Genomic DNA, 20,201 nt, shown 5'->3' on the forward strand with positions numbered 1-20,201 from the left:
CATCATATACGTGTTGATGTGTATGATGGCGGCCTCGTACCCGTCTCAGAGGCGTAACATTCTATCACGCCTTTCCGTCTCGGGTAGTGTTTACACTGACGACGTGGCAGAAAAGAGGAGCGATATATGTGTGTGTGTGTGTGTGTGTGTGTGTGTGTGTGTAATGTTTTAATGTCCCTGTGTAACTAACCACTGCTCACATGTTATTTTACTGGTCAAAAGTCTACGCTCTACCGAACTCCAAATCAGGAACTGTTAACTTGATGTGCAGGAGAGGCTCAAGAGCCAGGCTGCTCACCTGTTCTGCTCCTCAAGCTTGGCAAGCAGCTCCACATCGTCTGGACTGAGCTGTGGCGGCGAGGACGGTGAGAGGGCAGGCGAGGACAGAGACGTAGAAGAGGAGGTGGCAGTGGTCTGCAGGGACGTGGGCGTGGCCACCTGGCTCGCCATCTGACTGACCGTGTGGGACACCGAGTTCTTCACCCATGAGAGAGTAGAACTCAGCTTACCAGCAACCTTGTCTGTCGCCACCTGCAGAGGGCGGAGAATACCTCTCAATTGAGTAATATCATCTCAGTTATTAAACTTTGAACACGATTGGAAAGGGAGGGGTGAGCGGGTTAAATACAATTTGCAACCACACTGCTAGATGCCACTAAATCCTACACACTGCTTAAATTACTTGCTCATGTTTCCATTGTTTTGAGTATGGATTGAATGAAAATCATCAACTTTATGTCAATTCATTAAATTTGAAAAGTATGTTCTATGCTGAATTTTATCCTACATGATGAACACATTTACCATATAATGTTGACCAGAAGTATAGTCGGTGTGTCACAAATAATCTCTCAGTGTTATTGAGGAAGGTCACACATTAACCGCTGACACCTGAATGCATTCTGTGACCTGCTGCTGATATTTGACACACACAAGTTTTACATTTTGTGCTATACTACTGACAACAGCATGAACAACGGCTATCTACTTGGATTAATGCTCAGCAACGGCCAATCTACTGCCCTTAAAAAAAAAGACTACAGAGAGGAAGCGAGCACCTGATGCATGATAATGAAAACTGAATGCAGGGAATCTTCTATCTATGTATTCCTACCTGCTATAATCCAATAGCATTGGCTTTCAGCTGCTTACATACTCCATGAGGAAATCCAGTACATGCTCACTAAGAAAACACCACAAAAAGAAAAAATAAATACATTTAAACGTCAGTAACACGGTCTATCCAGATGGCAATCCAATCTTCTGAACCTTCAACCGATTCAACAACATATTGCCCTGTAGTCATATGCTGATCACACAGTCAGGAAGGGTCAAAGTGCTCCTCTCAAGATTATAACACTTCTTCGAGTCTCTTGCTGGAAGCAATGTAAAACGGACCTCGCACCTTAGAAAAAAACTGAATTTGACGCGTGATACCGTGAGGAAGTCTGGACACTGCCACCAGGCAGGAAACCAATCATGTCATGCATTTTACTCTGTCTAAAATGATGAGTCATTTCTCTGTGAGTACCAGGTCTACAGAGGGCCAAAGACACAGCTGAAAATGAGAGAAAGACGAAAGCAGTGGTGATAGGAATGTTCTATAGTACAGACTGAAAATATTTTTGTTTTTAGCTTCCTGTACACACTGAGTGACTTTACAATGACAACACAGCACAGTCATGGATGCTCATACAAGTGTTGATTGTATTGAAATACAATATTTTTTATACTAATGATTGAAAGCAAATGCTGCTGGATAAAACCAATAGCTACTGCGGATCTCGAGGGAAAACAACAGAACAGTTTTGGGTGATGATAAAAATAATTAGGAAATGTTTCAATTGAAGTTGTATGAATAGGCAACAGGATATATTATTACATATTCCTTTCAAAATTAAAGCAAGTTACAGTCTACAGGGTGTGCTGATGACCCAGTGGTTATGGCACATTTTAGATAAAAGCAGAATCCCAGGTTTGATTCCAAACATATCTCGGCTAATTATGAATACACTGTAGTGCAGATCTAAAGTTGAATCGATTTTAAACAATGTCTTGTAAAGGCTAGCATACATTACATTGTTCCTTGTGCCAAGTCTACTCTGAATTGGAGACAAACAGGAAGCTGTTACACCAAATGTTTACTATTTTCATAACTACACCCTGTTCCTGAGCTTTCACTGTGGGGGGCATATTTACTGACCTTCATCAACAATATGACATTACAGCTAAACTAACAGATCCACATCCTGTAGATCATAAAGGGTGGCTCCATTAAATCAGCCCAGATGGATTATACCATGATGACAATTACGCTAGAGAAGGCAACACTCACTTAGAAAAAACATAATAAGAGCAACAAAAGTCTGCAGAATATGTTATGTACATGTAGGTTTAAAATAAAAACATTCTACCAAATTGTATTTATTCTCCTGATGATTATCTTCTAAAATATCAAGTAATCGAATGAAGACATGGTAGTGAGTGTTTGGCTGAGCAGCATCATACTAATGTTGACCATTATGTCACTGTAATTTCATTGTGGGAATTTATTGTATATTTTTGAGATACATTGATTCTGAAAATGCAGGTTGCGTTTACCCATATCGACTTAACAAAATTAGGATCCACACACCAGTAACTAACATATTCTGCTCACAGAGCCAGAATACTCAATGGATGTGTGCAGTGCAAACTACAGATGTATATCAGCACATTTTTCCACATTAACAGCAGGAAAGTAAAAGCATTTACTGTGGCCAAACAAATTATTACATTCTGTTAATTTACATGACCAAGAATCAATAGACACAAAGTGAAGAAAAAGTCACCTGAACAGCCCAAATATGAATTGTGTCAGGGCAGAGGAAGGCCATGCTATGAGAGATGCCAATGTCCAGGTGGCTTTAGAAAACATTCCTTCAAGCAAGCCCCGCCAACTGAAGCAAGGCTTCCCTGTAAATCCTGGATTCAGAGATTGTTTCTGCTTTTGTTTGCCAAAGAACTCAAAAGGGGCCCTGAGATGCAGTGTGCATAGCTAATGAAACCCACAGCAAAGAAGAAGAAAGCCTCAGCGAAACAACTTCAAGATGATTGGAGAACTGAGAAAGACCAACGGCAGAACAGAGAAGCATTTCCTTTCTGCTAACTCAAAACGCACAGCACCCAACAGATCTCACAGTGCTGTAAAACAGACCAAGCAAAAAAGACCATCACTAGATCTTAAGCCAGGACAAATGTTAAAGTCTTTACAGTGTTTTTAATGTAAAGAGAAAATAAGGCTTAATTTATTTTGCCCTTTTCTCTCTTATTTCTCTTCGCTGCTTGCCATTTCTAGGCAGTGAATGAGAACAAATAGTGGAGCCCAGCAGGAGAGAGCACACCGTCCATGTGTTGTGTGAGGGTATTAAAACCCAGGCCTGACTTACAATAAGACACAAACACTGAGGTAGAAAGGCCTTTCACTTCACACACAGGGGGGAGGGGGGGGCTGACATTTTCCCAGTGTACAATCAGCATTTCAATAGTTTAACTGAAGGCTATTCTTCATTATGCAGCCACATGATGAGAGCTACACTGGCTAATATTTTACACTTAGCCTACTAAATCTGCACTGTAAAAAGTAGTAGGAAATTAAATGTTTCAATCAAGAACACCGACATACAAATCTACGCCTTGGCTAGTTCATTCTGTGGGAGGGGCAGCTATGGTAAATCTAACACAGCAGCTACAAAGCATTTGGCCGTCGAAGGGTGTGCGATCTCTATTGTCTACATCGGCGACTGGCATATGGTCTTCCACGGACTACCTCTGGAAAATGTCACGACAGCTTCTTAAAGTCACTCAACTGTTTCTGTTCTCTCACTGAAACCTTTTATGTGTGTGATGATTCAAAAGCAGATACAATGCATATAACATAAACCTACATGCACATATAACTACTTAATGAACTGTATGTTCCTCGGTATCTGTTGGGGGTCAAAGTAAAACTTACAGGGTCACCTCTAGTCTCACAGACACAACTTAAACACTTAACGAAAGAAGTGACGGGCAGTTCAGTGTTAGTTACAGAAGCATCTGGCCAGGACCTCCCAGGAGACTCACTTTACACCCATAGAAGTGTCAACACACCCGCTTATTGAAGCACTGTGTGAGTGAATTTAATGTAAACCATCCAGGTTTAATCAAACGTTGCAGCAGAAATGTGATGAATACATTTAGAAGCACGGGTACTTTACTTGAGTTTGACGAGGTTTAATAATAAAACAGGGTCATTTTCTACTTCATTACTTTGGTCGAGCACAACAAGGCTTTACACTTCTGAGCTCATGAAATACGTTTTGATTTAGGTGAGCAATCTAGCAGTATAATACATTTACAGGAGTATACTTTCTTGTGGTTGATGTTAGTGTGCATATTAATGGCGCACATCGCCCTGTTTAGTGGATCAAGTGTTGTGAGATATACAGTACTCTGTATTAGTTACACTTAGTGTAATAAGGTCTGACAGCCGAGTAGTAGTAACGGTGTTTACGTTTGGGTCACATCTCTGGCCGCGTTGTTGTTGTAACTTAAAAGTCACTTGTCCTCAGTTTGAGTTAAATATATCCTTGGCACGGTCGCTGCCGAGCAGTTAAAATCCTCTGCCTGGGCGACATATCCTGCTCCCAGCTATCAACAACGTGTACGATGCGTTGGACTCACAGAGGAGTCTCTACTCCTTTTACGGCTCGCTGGTGTTGTGAGCTGAAATGGAGATCTAGCATCAACTGCAACTGTACCCGGCAGTGTCTTTCTTCCACAAAGCTCTAACGACGAGGTTAAAACTGGAGTTAAACAGTTACATCGACATGCTAACTCGACATTGCCAAGCAGGGAAAAAATATATAATCCTACATTACATTGTTTTTTTGTTTCCAGGCGATAGTTGGAGCCCCTGGTTAGCCAATTAGTTAAGTTTTCCAAGACTAAACTAAGCTTTCCATGACATGACTGACAACCAGAGATAAAAGCTAATATCGCCACTAACCAAATGCAACAACTACAAGTACAAGAACAAGTATTGACACAATCTACTTTTTAATGTCATACCATTTACTCGGACTGCTGCGAACTTCCAAGTCATTTTACGAGTTAATGTTCTTTCCAGTGTTTAGTCAGAGCCCGAACAAAAAAAAAACACCCAAGAACATCCTTTACCTTGAAGCGTTTTTATCCAGCCGCTGGAAACGTAGTCTGCTTCCCATGCACGGAAGTATAATCCTACTAGTAGAAGAAACAGACTGGTTTTCGGGTACGGGTTACACCCGAATACATTAGCTATATTTTCCAAGTTAGCATAGCTTGGTTTCCACTTGAAAGCTAGCCTGTGTTGAGTTAGCTAGCTAGTTCCCATTGACTCCTCGGTCCAACCCATGCAGCCGTAATACGTGTACACAAACGTCTGCAGAGCTCAGGGGGACGGCGGCGGCCTACCAAATGTTTACATCGCACAGCGCATGCGCCCTGCGCTCAAAACCAAAGCCTGCACACTACTACCACCACGTGTTCAGGACGACAAACTGCACTTTTTACGTTTATTTTATTCATTCACTGAAGGAGGAATCAATGAATTCCCAAATATGTATTTGTGATAGGGTCAGGTGAGGAATTATTCATCAAATTATATTTGTTTTTGTCAAACCAACCTTTGATTACATAACTTCTGGTGGATAGTAAACATTGTGGGCTCACGTGTGTCATCCTGGTTGGATAATAACAGCATCATTATAGGCTCTCTAATACTTTCAAAATCTGAGTACCATTCTATGTATTTAAGGTGTGTGTGTGCGCGCGTGTGTGTGTGCGTGTGTGTGTATGTATAGTCTTTACAGATATGGCTGTATAACATAGATCAGCACTATTTTTTTTATTACCAACAGTGTCCTATCTGATCTCTTACTCTCACTCTCGTGGTGTACGCTAGCAGACTGGTAGAAGCTTGAAATTGTCATCAATAATCAAAATTTGGATATGAGATTTTAAATTTGTCAGCACAGAAAAGGGGGCAGATCGTATAACATGATGTGTTCAGGAAACAGGAGGCAAGAAAAAGGAGCAAGTCAGTCAAATGACTGATACACATTATTTCACCATGTATATTATTATATCACCGCACTTTGAGATTTAGTCAAGTAAAACTGAAGTTCTTATCATTCTTTTTGTGTTTCAGTCTAGCACATTACGCATTAAAACACAGAAAATAGTCTCTATGACTCTGTATGTGTAGTGAGTATCTAATCAGTATCTGATCTTAATTAACTTACCTGAAGTTCATTGCTGAGAAAAATAGCTGTGTTCGAGCCGACTGGAGGTTTGAACACTGTTGTCACCTTTCAGTTAAGACACGTTGTCTTCGTCGTAGAATCAGAAGGTACCATTAATCAGCTTATTGGAACAATAATCAGAGGAGCTCCTTCTCTTCGTTTAGGTCCAAACAGCTTGCTGTCACTGACTGAGCTGTCTATAGAAACTCAAACCAAAGTGACCACAAAAGTGCTCTCGTGAAAATGAGAGTTGGCCAACTGCCTTGATTCACATACCAAACAGTCCTCCAGCCTACTTTTCAGGTTTTACATGGAAGCAGTGACGCATATCTATTGTCGGTTGTTGGACACTCCTCTGCTCATTGAAGTAACTAAAAAGCAGCTGACGTTGTATAGGACTTGGCAACCCTGTTGGTGACTGTTGGCCACTGAATCTGATTCACTGTCACAACAATTACAGCTCCGCCTGTCAGCCATAACTAATTACATCAAGGGACACTAAATTGTTGAGGCACAAAGTCTTAAAAGTATCCCAAATGGGATGAAAATAAATGCAGCAAAAATGTAAACACTCAAAAGACAAGTTAGCTTGTGTGTTGGGTGAGCCAGCAAAGGTCAAAATCATTATGTAGCATTACACATTAAATTGACTTATTACTCAGTTAACTGTCACTAAGCTGGTATGTCTGCAGTCACTCCCATGTCCCCATACCCTCTACCGTATGCATCTTTTAATCCATAACACCTGACTGAGCATGGCCGCTGAAGACTTACATACACCAAACAAAAATATAAAAGACTTTTGCTCCAATTTTTCATGAGCTGAAATCTCAGGCTTTTATGACATACACAAAAGGCCTATTTCTCTCAAATTGTGTTCACAAATTTGTTTAAATTTGCATTAGTGAGCACTTCTCCTTTGCTGAGATAGTCCATCCACAGGGGACAGGTGTGGCATATAAGATGCTGAGTACACAGCATGATTACTGCACAGGTGTACTTTATACTCTCTAAAATGTGCAGTTTTGATGGAGCGTGCAATTGGCACGCTGACTGCAGGTATGGCCACCAGGGCCACTACCTGTGAATTGGAGGTTTATTTGTCTACCATAAACCGTCTCCAAAATCATTTTGCATAATATGGCAGTACTGGGTCAGAATGTAACAGCGGTGTTTCCCAATGTCGTCGCTCAGACCTAGACATGCAAATCTCACCACAAAACAAACACCGAACTTCACCTCAGTGATTAATGCCCTCTCTCGGATATCTCCTATCATCGCGCAGAGGAGTTCGGCCTATACAAATGACTCCCTCCGTTACGTAATGACAGGAGATGAATCTGAACAGTTGGTGGGCTTCAGAGACCATGCAGGAGTCACTTGTTTTCCTCACCCTGGGAGTTGGCAGGCTCAGGGAGGACCAGTTTAGAGGTGTTGAGACCAGACAAAACCTGTTTTCCATAATACGGGACATTAAAGTCATAGTATAGTGTAAAAAAAACAATATATTATTTCTGCTTTTTATATAGTGTAGAAGGCTATGTCATAAAAAGTCATATTATAGTTTTACATAAAAAGTAACACTATAGAATGACGTAAAAACTCATAGGGTAGTATGTCATATAAAAGGTCATAGTATAATAGAAATAAGTAATTGTATAAGATCCAGAACCATTGAAAAGTAAATATGTCATAAAGTCATGGTGTAGGATGTTGGGAAAATGTCATGGTTTATAGTATGTACTATGGTTTAGTGGCTTAAAATGTCATTTTTGGGGGTCAAGCAGCGAAGCTGCGAGACACCCTAGTGATTCTATGTTTTCTTATTATTATTCCTCTGCCATTAAAGTCTATGGCAGCCCATAGAACGCCTTGATAAAAAGTGCTGAAATTTGGCTGAAAGTTTCGGACCACTGTACTGACCACTCACACTCATGAGTCATATCTATCTGCACTATTGTTATTATTATTACTATTATTAATATTATAATTATTATTATTATTATTTTAGCTCAAAGCTCTATAGGGTACATATCTATCTGCACTATTATTATTATTATTATTACTATTATTAATATTATAATAATAATTATTATTATTTTAGCTCAAAGCTCTATAGGGTACATATCTATCTGCACTATTATTATTATTATTACTATTATTATTATTATTATTATTATTATTATTATTATTAGTAGTAGTAGTATTTTACCTCAAAGCTCTATATGTATCTGTGGCAATTTTCTGCTCTCTTTTTCTGTAATTGATAATTGAATGTTGCAAATACTGGTAAATGGTCACTTATATCATTCATTACTAACCCACAGTTAATATTATTCTCCGAGACATTTGTAAAAATATTATCAATTAATGTAGCACTAGATGTGGTTACTCTACTGGGCTTTGTGATCAGTGGGTACAACCCTCTACTATATAATGCATCTAAAAAATCAGAAGTTTGTTTCTGTGTAGATATCATTAAGAGGTCGATATTGAAATTGCCACAGATTATAAGTGTTTTATTATCATTTAAACCATTCATTAATTCTTCTAAACTGTCCTTAAAAGTCTCTACATTTGATCCTGGATTCCTGTAAACACATACAACAATAATGTTCCTTATTCTTTCAAATTCAATTTCCACAGCAATACACTCCATTAAATCATCAATTACAGATGTCATGCATTCCACTGGTCTGCATTTTAAGTTACTATCCACACAGATGACCACGCCTCCTCCACTCCTGTTAGCTCCACTGGTAACATATAAAACATAGCCCTTAATATGCAAAGCAATATCTTTTTCTTTATTAATCCATGTCTCAGTTAAAGCTATCAACTTAAATTTACTTTTAATTCATTTATGTTTTTGACTTTTGTTTTAGGTAAGCTTCTACAGTTGAAATCTATTAACGAAAATGTCTTATCTAGTTCAACACTATCATTAAGTTGTTCATCAGTATAGTATCGACAAGAATCATTGATATGATTAAAAACGTGATTCTGCGGATCCACATCACCTTCAAAATCATAACTTCTATGTTCTGTGAATTCAGATCTTGAAAAAAGACTTGATTAGTAAATCAATCATTTATCAGAAATAATAAATAAATAATGTCGTGTCAATTCAACCAATCCATAAAGGAAAACAAATATTCAGTAAAGAAAAAAAACAAAGAAAAGAAAAGAAAAATGTCCATAGAGAACTTCATTGTTTGTCACTTATCATTGTCACTCTAACCACGACCACCATAGCTTGCTCTGGTGGTCCATTTATTTAGAAACACTTTTACATTCCTTGTCCAGGTTACTCAGGTTTTATTTCGCTTTCTTAATTATTATTATATTACATGCCTGGTTTATTATTATTATGTTACACATCTGGTTTATTATTATTATATTATACACCAGGTTAATTATTATTATATTACACACTTGGTTTATTATTATTATATACACCTGGTTTATTATTATTGTATTACACACTTGGTTTATTATTAATATTATATTATACACCTTGTTTATTATTATTATTATTATATTCTATTACACTTCTGGTTTATTATTATTATTTTTATATTCTACATCATTCTAAATGTCCCGTCGGTGTGAATGTGAGTGTTAATGGTTGTCTGTCTCTACATGTTGGCCCTTTGATAGACTGGTGTACCCTTCCTTCATGAAACTCGGCTTATGTTACAATGTCTGTGTGGAGCCCTGGATGTATGTAATCAATTATGGACTTAACTTTGAATCCAAAACATAGGCCCTTAAAGTGGATTGATAGTTTGGGGGCAGCTAAACCCAGTGCTATATCTGTATCTTTGATAGTGCAGGTCCTGCAAGTCAGGACGTAGGCTATGAATCTGAACACATTTAGGTATTGTCATTCTCTAGGCCATCCCCAAATGCACCAGAACACAGGAAATCACATCTATCAAATTCAGACTTTTCTGGGGGAGAACCCCCATTTGCACCAACTTTTGCATAAATAGGGTTGGGTGGGGTCTTCATGCATCTGTGCCCAGGGGGACAGTAGTTGATAATCCGTCACTGCTGGCCACGCTTGGACTTGATCAACTTGCACATCACGTGCACGTCTTTAAAATAACTTGCTAATAACATAACATCATTGAGACTGTGAGCCAAAACCACGTTTCTGAGACCCACATAGAACTTTCCGTCTTGTCATACTTTTGTGTATTGCCCTATAAAATTGTCATTTTTTACAGTATCACCAAGTTGTACACATCCCCAGAATCAGCACAACCTCTGCTTACTGTGTGTATCACTCAATAAATTCTTATATACACTATAATAGTGGATTTTAGCCCATAAATTAAAAATTAATAAAAAACGCACCTTTACCATTTTTACATATTTTATTAAAAAAGCACTGCAAACCATTATAACGAAAGAAAAGCTCAACATAGAAAGTTGCACACACTTGTTTGGATTATGCAAGAAGTTATTTGAAGCTTCTAGCTGCTTTTGTCTATAAAATATGGATATTCTTTTGGGTAGTGTCTATGGGCGTTTTTTTTTTTTTTTGCCAGGAATGATCCTTTCCTCTCCCTGCCCTAAATACGGTGTATATAGTGTACTTCTTCTGTGCCGTTTATGTTTTTAACTTTCTCTATCACTGCAATAACTCTTTGACCGTCCTTTTCTCTGATTTGAACTCCTCCCGTTTGAGCAAACACAACAACTCACGGCCAAGCGTAAATCAGGCTTTCCGATTGGCTGTAAAAGCCGCTACGGGAGCCAATACGAATGTCCGATGCGTCAACGTGACTCCATACGTCACTAGCAAGATGGCGGATGAGAAGTGGATCGATATACATAAAGGAGAAATGCGCCACGGAGACGAGGAGACATCTAGTCACATATGTTACTACTTTACGCATTTGTTGTCAGAAATAAATCGCTCACATGAACAAGCAGGGTACCGTTGTTTAGCCCCGTTTCTAGCGCAAACCATTACGGAGTTATGACGCTCTAAAGACAACATGATCTTTGTAGCGTATACGCTACAATGGGTCTCAGAGGGTTAAGCTTTATTGTTTTGTCTGCTGCCATGCTGGTTCTTCCTGATGACGTCTTAATGATTTAAAAAGCCACAAACCAACAAATGGCTTTGCTACTGCAGTGCAGGACTGGTGGACCCGGTGTCGGACCTGAGGATTCCATGGTTGCTAGGGTCTGGTCTCCAGGTGCGTCATCCCGACATGAACTTTATTTAAACCATAACAACTGTTGTCAAGTCCGACACTCACCAGAAGATCAACAGTTACCCTTCAGTCGACGACTTCTCTGCGAGTAAACCACCAACTCACGACTTGTTTCGTCCGGACGACCAATAAACACCTTGCCCGACTTATTAGAGGACTTTCTCCAGGAAAACCGTGAGCTGACTAGACTGTTTAAGACCATGTTGTTTATATGTATCCCCCGTTGAGACGTTTCCAGCAGCGGCCCATATTGACTTTCTATCAGTCTCAGTGGAGATGATCAATATGACTGACGTTTGACTTTGTGGTCACGTTTGAACACGTGAACCAAACGCTGCTCTCTTGGTTTGTTTGTCGTTTTTACCGCTGTTTAAATAAATCAGCATCCTGACGAATAAGCCTACATCTACAAATATTTCCACACAATATTTAACTTCTTAGTGACGTAGAACATACGTTATGCAAGCAGTCACAGTAGGATGTAATCTTTATTATTTAAATATGCTCATAATTCACAGCTTTTAAACACATTTGATATTACATGTTTCCTCGAATAATTTCACTCCATCTGTTTGATATGATGACAGATCATGAACTATGTACAGCCTCATCCTTGATATGCTCACTTTTTATGATTAGAAATCATACTCAGTCAGGGTCAGCTGTTTTATTAGTTTTCACATGGATTCTGACTGAATTTCCAGAGTTTGACAATAAGATGAGACTCAATGCACTTAATCACCTGGACGCACAATAACCAAGTCCAACTGGAAGTCTGTCTGAAACATACAGCATCTCTATAATCCTTTCATCTCTGACACTTTTGAGAAAAGAAATCACTTAGCAGCTCATCAGCTAAATCACTAATAACGTGGGATGGATAGGTCCCTCCTGTTAATACATGTATAATGTTCTGAATCTGATCTGTTCTCTACTGGCGACCTGTCCAGGTGTACCCTGCCTTCACCCAATGACAGCTGGGATCGACTCCAGCCCCCCTGCGACCCTGAATACAGGATAGGACCATGGATGGATGGATGGAATTCATTTTCAGATTAGTACTCGGTCAAACATGAAAAGAGACGCCTTGCAGCCGGGATGCTTCTTCCAGCCTCCGCTCCCTTAGCTGGAGCTGCAGTAGAGTGCTCTCTAGTCTGTTCCACTAGAAGTCCAGTCTCCTGACCCCCTGAATGCATCCTGTGACGTGATGGATGTCGTTAACAGTGTGTGGTGTGTGAATATGTTGAGGATCAGTGGTCTGAGTGTCCTGTTTGTTTTTACCCTCAGATGGACCAGCGCTTCCTGTGGACCAGCGTCTTCGTTGCCGACCCCAGCTGTCCCGGCCGCCCTCGGCTCGTCAACCGGAGGATCAGTTTTGGCTCGCACCCCGTCACCCCTGGCTCTTCTTCCAGCTCCTCCTCTCCCTCAAGTTCTAACTCTAGCTCTTCTAACTCCTCCTCTAGTTGCTCCCCCATGGGCCAGATGAAGGAGAAGCAGTGGACCCGTGTGCCGAAAGCTCATCCCACCAAGATCAAGCTGTGGAGGGTGAGTACCTCAAAACCAACCTCAGTCCTCCAGTGGGATTTTAGAACATAGCTCCCCTAAACCACCTGAGGGATCCAGTGGGGTTTTAGAACATAGTTCCCCTAAATCACCTGAGGGATCCAGTGGGGTTTTAGAACATAGCTCCCCTAAACCACCTGAGGGATCCAGTGGGGTTTTAAAACGTAGTGCCCCTAAAACACGCAAGGTGTCTGATAACGTTTTAGAACGCAGCACCGCTAAAATTCCCAAGGCGTTCCGCGCGCGTCGGCCTTTATGCAGCGGCCCTGAGCCGAAGTGGTTTAAGAGCATGAGGAGTTTGATTAAGGGGAGGAACCGGGTTGGCAGCAGGTGGCGCAAGAGAGCTGCTGAGCCTGCAAGTAAGCCCCCAGGTAAGTGCTCTTTGTCAACAATTCAGTTTTTTCCCTGATGGAATTGAGTTGAATTTATTTGAATGGATTTTTGTATATATTTGTAATTCATATTTTAATTGATTAATTTGAATATGTTTGAATCGCTTTATTTGAATTAATGTGTATTGATTGATGTAAACATATTTGAATTACTTTATTTGAATTGCTTCATTGATTGATTTGAATGTTAACTGATTGATTTTAATGACTTTATTTTAATGTATTAATTTGAATATGTTTGAGTCGCTTTATTTGAATGAATCTGTATTGATTGATGTAAACTGTTACCACGTGCTTCCGAGATCTCAGCTTTTGTCACGCCTGACAGTTTCTTACAGTACACTGTCATGCCGTTTGGTCTCCGAAACGCACCTGCCACATTCCAGCGTTTGATGCACCTTGTCTTATCGGATGTGAAAAATTGTGAAGTGTATTTAGATGATGTTGTGGCATATTCTGAGTCGTGGTCAGAGCACATAAACACTCTTGAAGTGATTTTTGAAAGGTTGAGAGACGCCAACCTTACCCTTAACCTGGCAAAATGTCAGTTTGGTAAAGCCACAGTCACTTACCTTGGCAAATCGGTGGGCCAAGGCCAAGTGCGCCCTGTCCAGGCCAAAGTCCAGGCCATCCTGGATTATCCCGTCCCAAAAACCAGACGTGAGCTCCGCCGCTTTCTGGGTATGGCAGGGTATTACCGGAGTTTCTGCCGAAACTTTGCTGATGTAGCCGCCCCTCTCACAAGTCTGACCAGTGTTAAAAAAACATTTGTTTGGACCAATGCTTGCGATGTCGCTTTTCGTTCCTGTAAAGCTCTCCTCTGCAGCACACCTGTCCTGGCAGCCCCAAACTTCACCCGCCCGTTTAAGTTGGAGGTGGATGCCAGCGCCAGTGGGGCTGGAGCTGTGTTGCTGCAGGAGGATGAGAGAGGTATCGTTCATCCCCTTTGTTATTTCTCAAAAAAGTTCAGTGTTCCCCAACTTAACTATAGCACTGTACAAACAAAATAAACTATCTACTCGACCAGACTGACTTTGCCCTGGGAGGAAAAGAAACAGGGAGGAAAAGAAACAAACAAAATGTACAATACCAAACCTAACTCACTAAACTAACAAAAAACAGGAGAAAAAGGGGAATCAAAATAAACGGCAGTTGCACCCTTACTGCTTCCGTATCACAAGATATATTAAGTACACAAGATAACAACAATTGGGATTCTAAGTTGGGACACAAGTTAACAAGCTCAAAACAGCAGGGGTTGTGGTCGGTGAACACTGAAATAGGTAAAGCACTGGAACCAAGATACACCTCAAAATACTGTAACGCCAACAGTAGGGAGAGAGCCTCCTTCTCTACAGTGCTATAGTTAAGTTTGGGAACACTGAACTTTTTTGAGAAATAACAAAGGGGATGAACGATACCTCTCTCATCCTCCTGCAGCAACACAGCTCCAGCCCCACTGGCGCTGGCATCCACCTCCAACTTAAACAGGCGGGTGAAGTTTGGGGCTGCCAGGACAGGTGTGCTGCAGAGGAGAGCTTTACAGGAACGAGAAGCGACATCACAAGCATTGGTCCAAACAAATGTTTTTTTATTCGGCGGAGCTCACGTCTGGTTTTTGGGACGGGATAATCCAGGATGGCCTGGACTTTGGCCTGGACAGGGCGCACTTGGCCTTGGCCCACCGGTTTGCCAAGGTAAGTGACTGATATTTGATTCCCTTTATTTGAATCACGTTGAATTGATTGCTTTGAATCCAATATCTCTTGAATGAGAAACTGTTGTGGACTTCAGGTGGATTGGATGAAAGGCCTGCTGTGTGGAGAACTGTGTCCTTGTCTCTGCTCAGACTCAGTCCGGGTGTCTGCACAGAGGGAGTGGGATCTTGGGGGAAATCGTGAACCTCCAACGTGTTACGTCCTCCAAGTGAAGCTCCTCTTTGCAGAGAAGGAAAAGGATGGCGACACCATGTTGATGAGGTCCACATGTCTGTCAACGCCCACCCGAGACCAAGAAGAGTCTGGAGTGACCTCAGGACCTCCACACTGACTAGAAAAGGGACTAATTAGTGGTCAAGCTGGCATTGCAGCACTACACCCATCACAGGGGTCCAAAACGGGAGGAGTTATAGTGTTTAGTTAGTCTTAGAGGGAGGTGCATTAAAGAGGGGAGGAGAGGAGGGGAGAGCAGGAGGAGAGAAAGAGAGGAGGAGGTGGAGGGCACGTTTTTACCCTTATATAAAAAGGCGAGTATCATTTTATTTCTGATTATGAGATTTTCTAGACTTTAACTCCCTTTTTCTTTGTATTTGTCTTTCAGAGAGAGGAGAGCAGGAGGAGAGGAGCAGGAGGAGAGGAGGAGGAGGAGATGAGGAAAGGAGAGGAGAACAGAGGAGGTTGAGGGCACGTTTGTACCCTTATATAAAAAGGTGAGTATCATTTTATTTCTGGTTATGAGATCTTCTAGACTTTAAATCCCTTGTTCTTATATTTGTCTTTCAGAGAGAGGAGAGGAGGAGGAGGAGAGGAGGGGAGGAAAGGAGAGGAGAACAGAGGAGGTGGAGGGCACGTTTGTACCCTTATATAAAAAGGTGAGTATCATTTTATTTCTGATTATGAGATTTTCTAGACTTTAACTCCCTTTTACTCATATTTGTCTTTCAGAGAGAGAAGAGTAGGAGGAGAGGGGAGGAGGAGGAGGGGAGGAAAGGAGAGGAGAAAAACAGGAGGTGCAGGGCACGTTTTTACCCTTATATAAAAGGCGAGTATCATTTTATTTCTGATTATGAGATTTTCTAGACTTTAACTCCCTTTTTCTTATATTTGTCTTTCAGAGAGAGGAGAGGAGGAGGAGAGGAGAGGAGAGGAGGTGGGGAGGAAAGGTGAACAGAGGAGGTGGAGGGCACGTTTGTACCCTTATATAAAAAGGTGAGTATCATTTTATTTCTGGTTATGAGATTTTCTCGACTTTAACTCCCTTTTTCTTTGTATCTGTCTTTCAGAGAGAGGAGAGCAGGAGGAGAGGAGGAGGAGGAGAGGAGGAAAGGAGAGGAGAACAGAGGAGGTTGAGGGCACGTTTGTACCCTTATATAAAAAGGTGAGTATCATTTTATTTCTGGTTATGAGATCTTCTAGACTTTAAATCCCTTTTTCTTATATATGTCTTTCAGAGAGAGGAGAGGAGGAGGGGGAGAGGAGGAGGAGAGGAGGGGAGGAAAGGAGAGGAGAACAGAGGAGGTTGAGGGCACGTTTGTACCCTTATATAAAAAGGTGAGTATCATTTTATTTCTGGTTATGAGATCTTCTAGACTTTAAATCCCTTGTTCTTATATCTGTCTTTCAGAGAGAGGAGAGGAGGAGGAGGAGAGGAGGGGAGGAAAGGAGAGGAGAACAGAGGAGGTGGAGGGCACGTTTGTACCCTTATATAAAAAGGTGAGTATCATTTAATTTCTGGTTATGAGATTTTCTGGACTTTAAATCCCTTTTTACAGAGGAGGAGGAGAGGAGGGGAGGAAAGGAGAGGAGGAGAAAAACAGGAGGTGGAGGGCACGTTTTTACCCTCATAAAAAAGGTGAGTATCATTTTATTTCTGGTTATGAGATCTTCTAGACTTTAAATCCCTTTTTCTTATATTTGTCTTTCAGAGAGAGAGGAGAGGAGGAGGAGGAGAGGAGGGGAGGAAAGGAGAGGAGAACAGAGGAGGTGGAGGGCACGTTTGTACCCTTATATAAAAAGGTGAGTATCATTTTATTTCTGATTATGAGATTTTCTCGACTTTAACTCCCTTTTTCTTGTATTTGTCTTTCAGAGAGAGGAGAGCAGGAGGAGAGGAAAGGAGAGAAGAGAACAGAGGAGGTGGAGGGCACGTTTTTACCCTCATATTATAAAGGTGAGTATCATTTAATTTCTGGTTATGAGATTTTCTGGACTTTAAATCCCTTTTTACAGAGGAGGAGGAGAGGAGGGGAGGAAAGGAGAGGAGGAGAAAAACAGGAGGTGGAGGGCACGTTTTTACCCTCATAAAAAAGGTGAGTATCATTTTATTTCTGATTATGAGATTTTCTAGACTTTAACTCCCTTTTTCTCATATTTGTCTTTCAGAGAGAGAAGAGTAGGAGGAGGAGGAAAGGAGGGGAGGAAATGAGAGGAGGAGGAGGAGAAAAACAGGAGGTGCAGGGTGTGGTGGAAATCAGTTTATGATCACCTGATGAGAAATAAGAATACAACTCCTAACAGCGCTTTTAGTAATTTATTCTATAAAGAGTCCAAAAACAGGCTAGCAGTCGCTACAGACAGACTGTAAACAGACAAAGTCTAATAAGTCAAAGCCCTCGCAAACAGGGTGTCCAAGCGGACCGCATCACCGACATACAGCTTCAGAGCAAACTATCTGGCCAGATAGGGGCAGACTCCTTAAGAGTCTGACCAAGTCTTCAGTCTTGAGAAGGGCTTTTTATACAGATGTTTGTGATGTGTCATCAGAGAAGCATTGTTCCGTTGTTTGTGTAGACGGAGAACTTTGTCCAGAATGTGGTGTTTGAACCACTCATCAGTGTCCATAGATCCATATTGACTTGCCAGCTGTGCTGGTGTCACAAGATGCATTTTACAACTCATGTAACACATGACATGACATAAGTGCAGAATACAGGTTACCTCATGACACTTGGAAAAGTATGAGTTAAAACTACTCAAACTACTAATTATACTATAATGAACTACTAAATAAGAAATTCCCATCACACAGGGCACGTTTTTACCCTCGTTTAAAAGGTGAGTATAATTTTATTTCTGGATATGAGATCTTCTAGACTTTAAATCCCTTTTTCTTATATTTGTCTTTCAGAGAGAGGAGAGGAGGGGAGGAAAGGAGAGGAGAACAGAGGAGGTGGAGGGCACGTTTGTACCCTTATATAAAAAGGTGAGTATCATTTTATTCCTGATTATGAGATTTTCTAGACTTTAACTCCCTTTTACTCATATTTGTCTTTCAGAGAGAGGAGAGCAGGAGGAGGAGGGGAGGAAAGGAGACGAGAGGAGAACAGAGGAGGTGGAGGGCACGTTTTTACCCTTATAGTCCACACTTTGGAGGATTTCGGTCTAACCGTTTTCTCCGCCTCCGCCATGTTTCATGTCCAATAATAAAAGTTGTGGCACACTATAGCGCGCGGAAGGCTCAGTGTGGGCGCGCATGAAGCATCGACCTGTTGGCACCGGCTTCTGTAAACACTTCCGCGTCTACGAGTGACGTATTAATAATCGCGCGACTCAACGAATCGATGACTAAATCCATTGCCAACGCTTTTAGTAATCAATTTTATCAATTCGTTGTTGCAGCCCTACTTATTTCACTTAAATAAAACAGACACAATAAATTAGACATGGCAGTTACAGTTTTTCTGTTAAGTAAAATGTTAAGAAATCCTTTGATGAACTTCATTAAGTAAGTTATCAACTCAATAAAACAATGGACATGTAACAAATTGTATTTTTTATGCTGAAAAAGCTCATGTTTTTAAGTAATACTAACTAATCTCCTGAATCCTTTTTTAGAGTGCAGAAGAACCAAAGCGTAGACCAGCAAAACATGGACCGTCTGCAGCTAGAAACCCCAGTGAACTTCTACCTTAGTTCACTGGAGGCACAAGCGAGATGCGAGTTCAAGGACGACGAGGCGAGACTCATCTCCAGCAAGAACGAAGGGAGAGTCCTCCTCGAAGTCCGCAAAGACCGGCTCCAGGATTTCCTCGATGAGCTCCACGACAATGACCAGTGGAGCTCCGAGAAGGAGCAGATGCAGAGGGAGATAAATAGCCTGAAAGCCCAGCTACAGTACAGCTCTGGCTAGACCAGCCCCCCCTGCATCTATCTGGGTGCGTGCCCCCCCTGCATCTTTCAGGGTGTGTGGCCGCCCTGCATCTCGGGACATCAGGGTGAGTGTCCCCCTTGCATCTTTCAGGGTGTGTGGCCCCCCTGCATCTCAGGACATCAAGGCGAGTGCCCCCCCCCTGCATCTGTCAGGGTGTGTGCCCCCCCCCCGCATGTCAAGACATCAGGGTGCATGCTCCCCCTGCATCTGACCTGGAGATGTTCTCCTGTACCAGGAAGGAACAGGAGAGCATCAGGGAGCTCACGGCTGCTCTGCAGAAAGCTGAGCAGCAGCAGCAGGAGCTCAAAGCGGAGCTGACACAAGCCTGCATGTATTACCATTCCCAGCTGAGGGTCATGGGGACCAACCAAAAGAAGGAGGCCGAGCAGAGGCGCACCCGGAACAGATCGTATGCGGCCAAGATAGAGCAGCAGAAAGCGGAGACCAGCACGATGGCAGCAGCTCTGAAAGCATCAGAAGAGCTGCTGCAGACTGAGCGCCTCCGCTTTCAGGAGAAGTCAGCGCTTGACCAACGATGCAAAATGATGCAGAGACACCGTGTAGCCCAGGTGGGAGATGAGCTCAAAGACTGGAAGAACTTCGTGGCTGATCTCAAAAAGGGATTCCAAGATCAGCTCGAGAGCGAACAGCGGCATCTTCCAGCAGGAGAAATCCTCCCTCCTTCAGGCCATGGAGAGCGTCAAGCAGACTCTCCAGGAGAAGGAGGAGCAGTGGGAGACCACCGAGAGCTCATTGAGGTCCCAGCTGGACTACCTCAAGGACGGTTTTAATGATCAGCTCACCAACAAGCACATGATCTTTCAGCAAGAGAGATCCTCCCT

At 41.7% G+C, this 20,201-nt stretch overlaps 1 protein-coding gene across 5 annotated transcripts in view; it reads right to left on the reverse strand.

The window, feature by feature from the left end:
- The window catches only part of evi5b (ecotropic viral integration site 5b), a 32,183-nt gene extending 25,698 nt beyond the window's left edge, over positions 1-6,485 (reverse strand). For 2 of the 5 annotated variants that reach the window (XM_084011625.1, XM_084011620.1), the window contains exons 1-2: positions 5,200-5,431; positions 299-531 (exon numbers count right to left, since the gene is read on the reverse strand). In XM_084011625.1, coding sequence (XP_083867751.1) covers positions 299-450 — 152 coding nt within the window. In that variant the 5' untranslated portion in view covers positions 451-531; positions 5,200-5,431. Of the gene's footprint in view, positions 1-298; positions 532-1,114; positions 1,184-4,534; positions 4,560-5,199; positions 5,433-6,305 lie in introns of those variants that run through there. The other 3 variants (XM_084011622.1, XM_084011621.1, XM_084011623.1) reach the window with 3 other exon arrangements.
- Positions 6,486-20,201: the final 13,716 nt, after the last annotated feature.

Source organism: Eutrigla gurnardus (genome assembly GCF_963514095.1).
Source record: "Eutrigla gurnardus genome assembly, chromosome: 6".
In the NCBI taxonomy this organism is placed as follows: domain Eukaryota; kingdom Metazoa; phylum Chordata; class Actinopteri; order Perciformes; family Triglidae; genus Eutrigla; species Eutrigla gurnardus.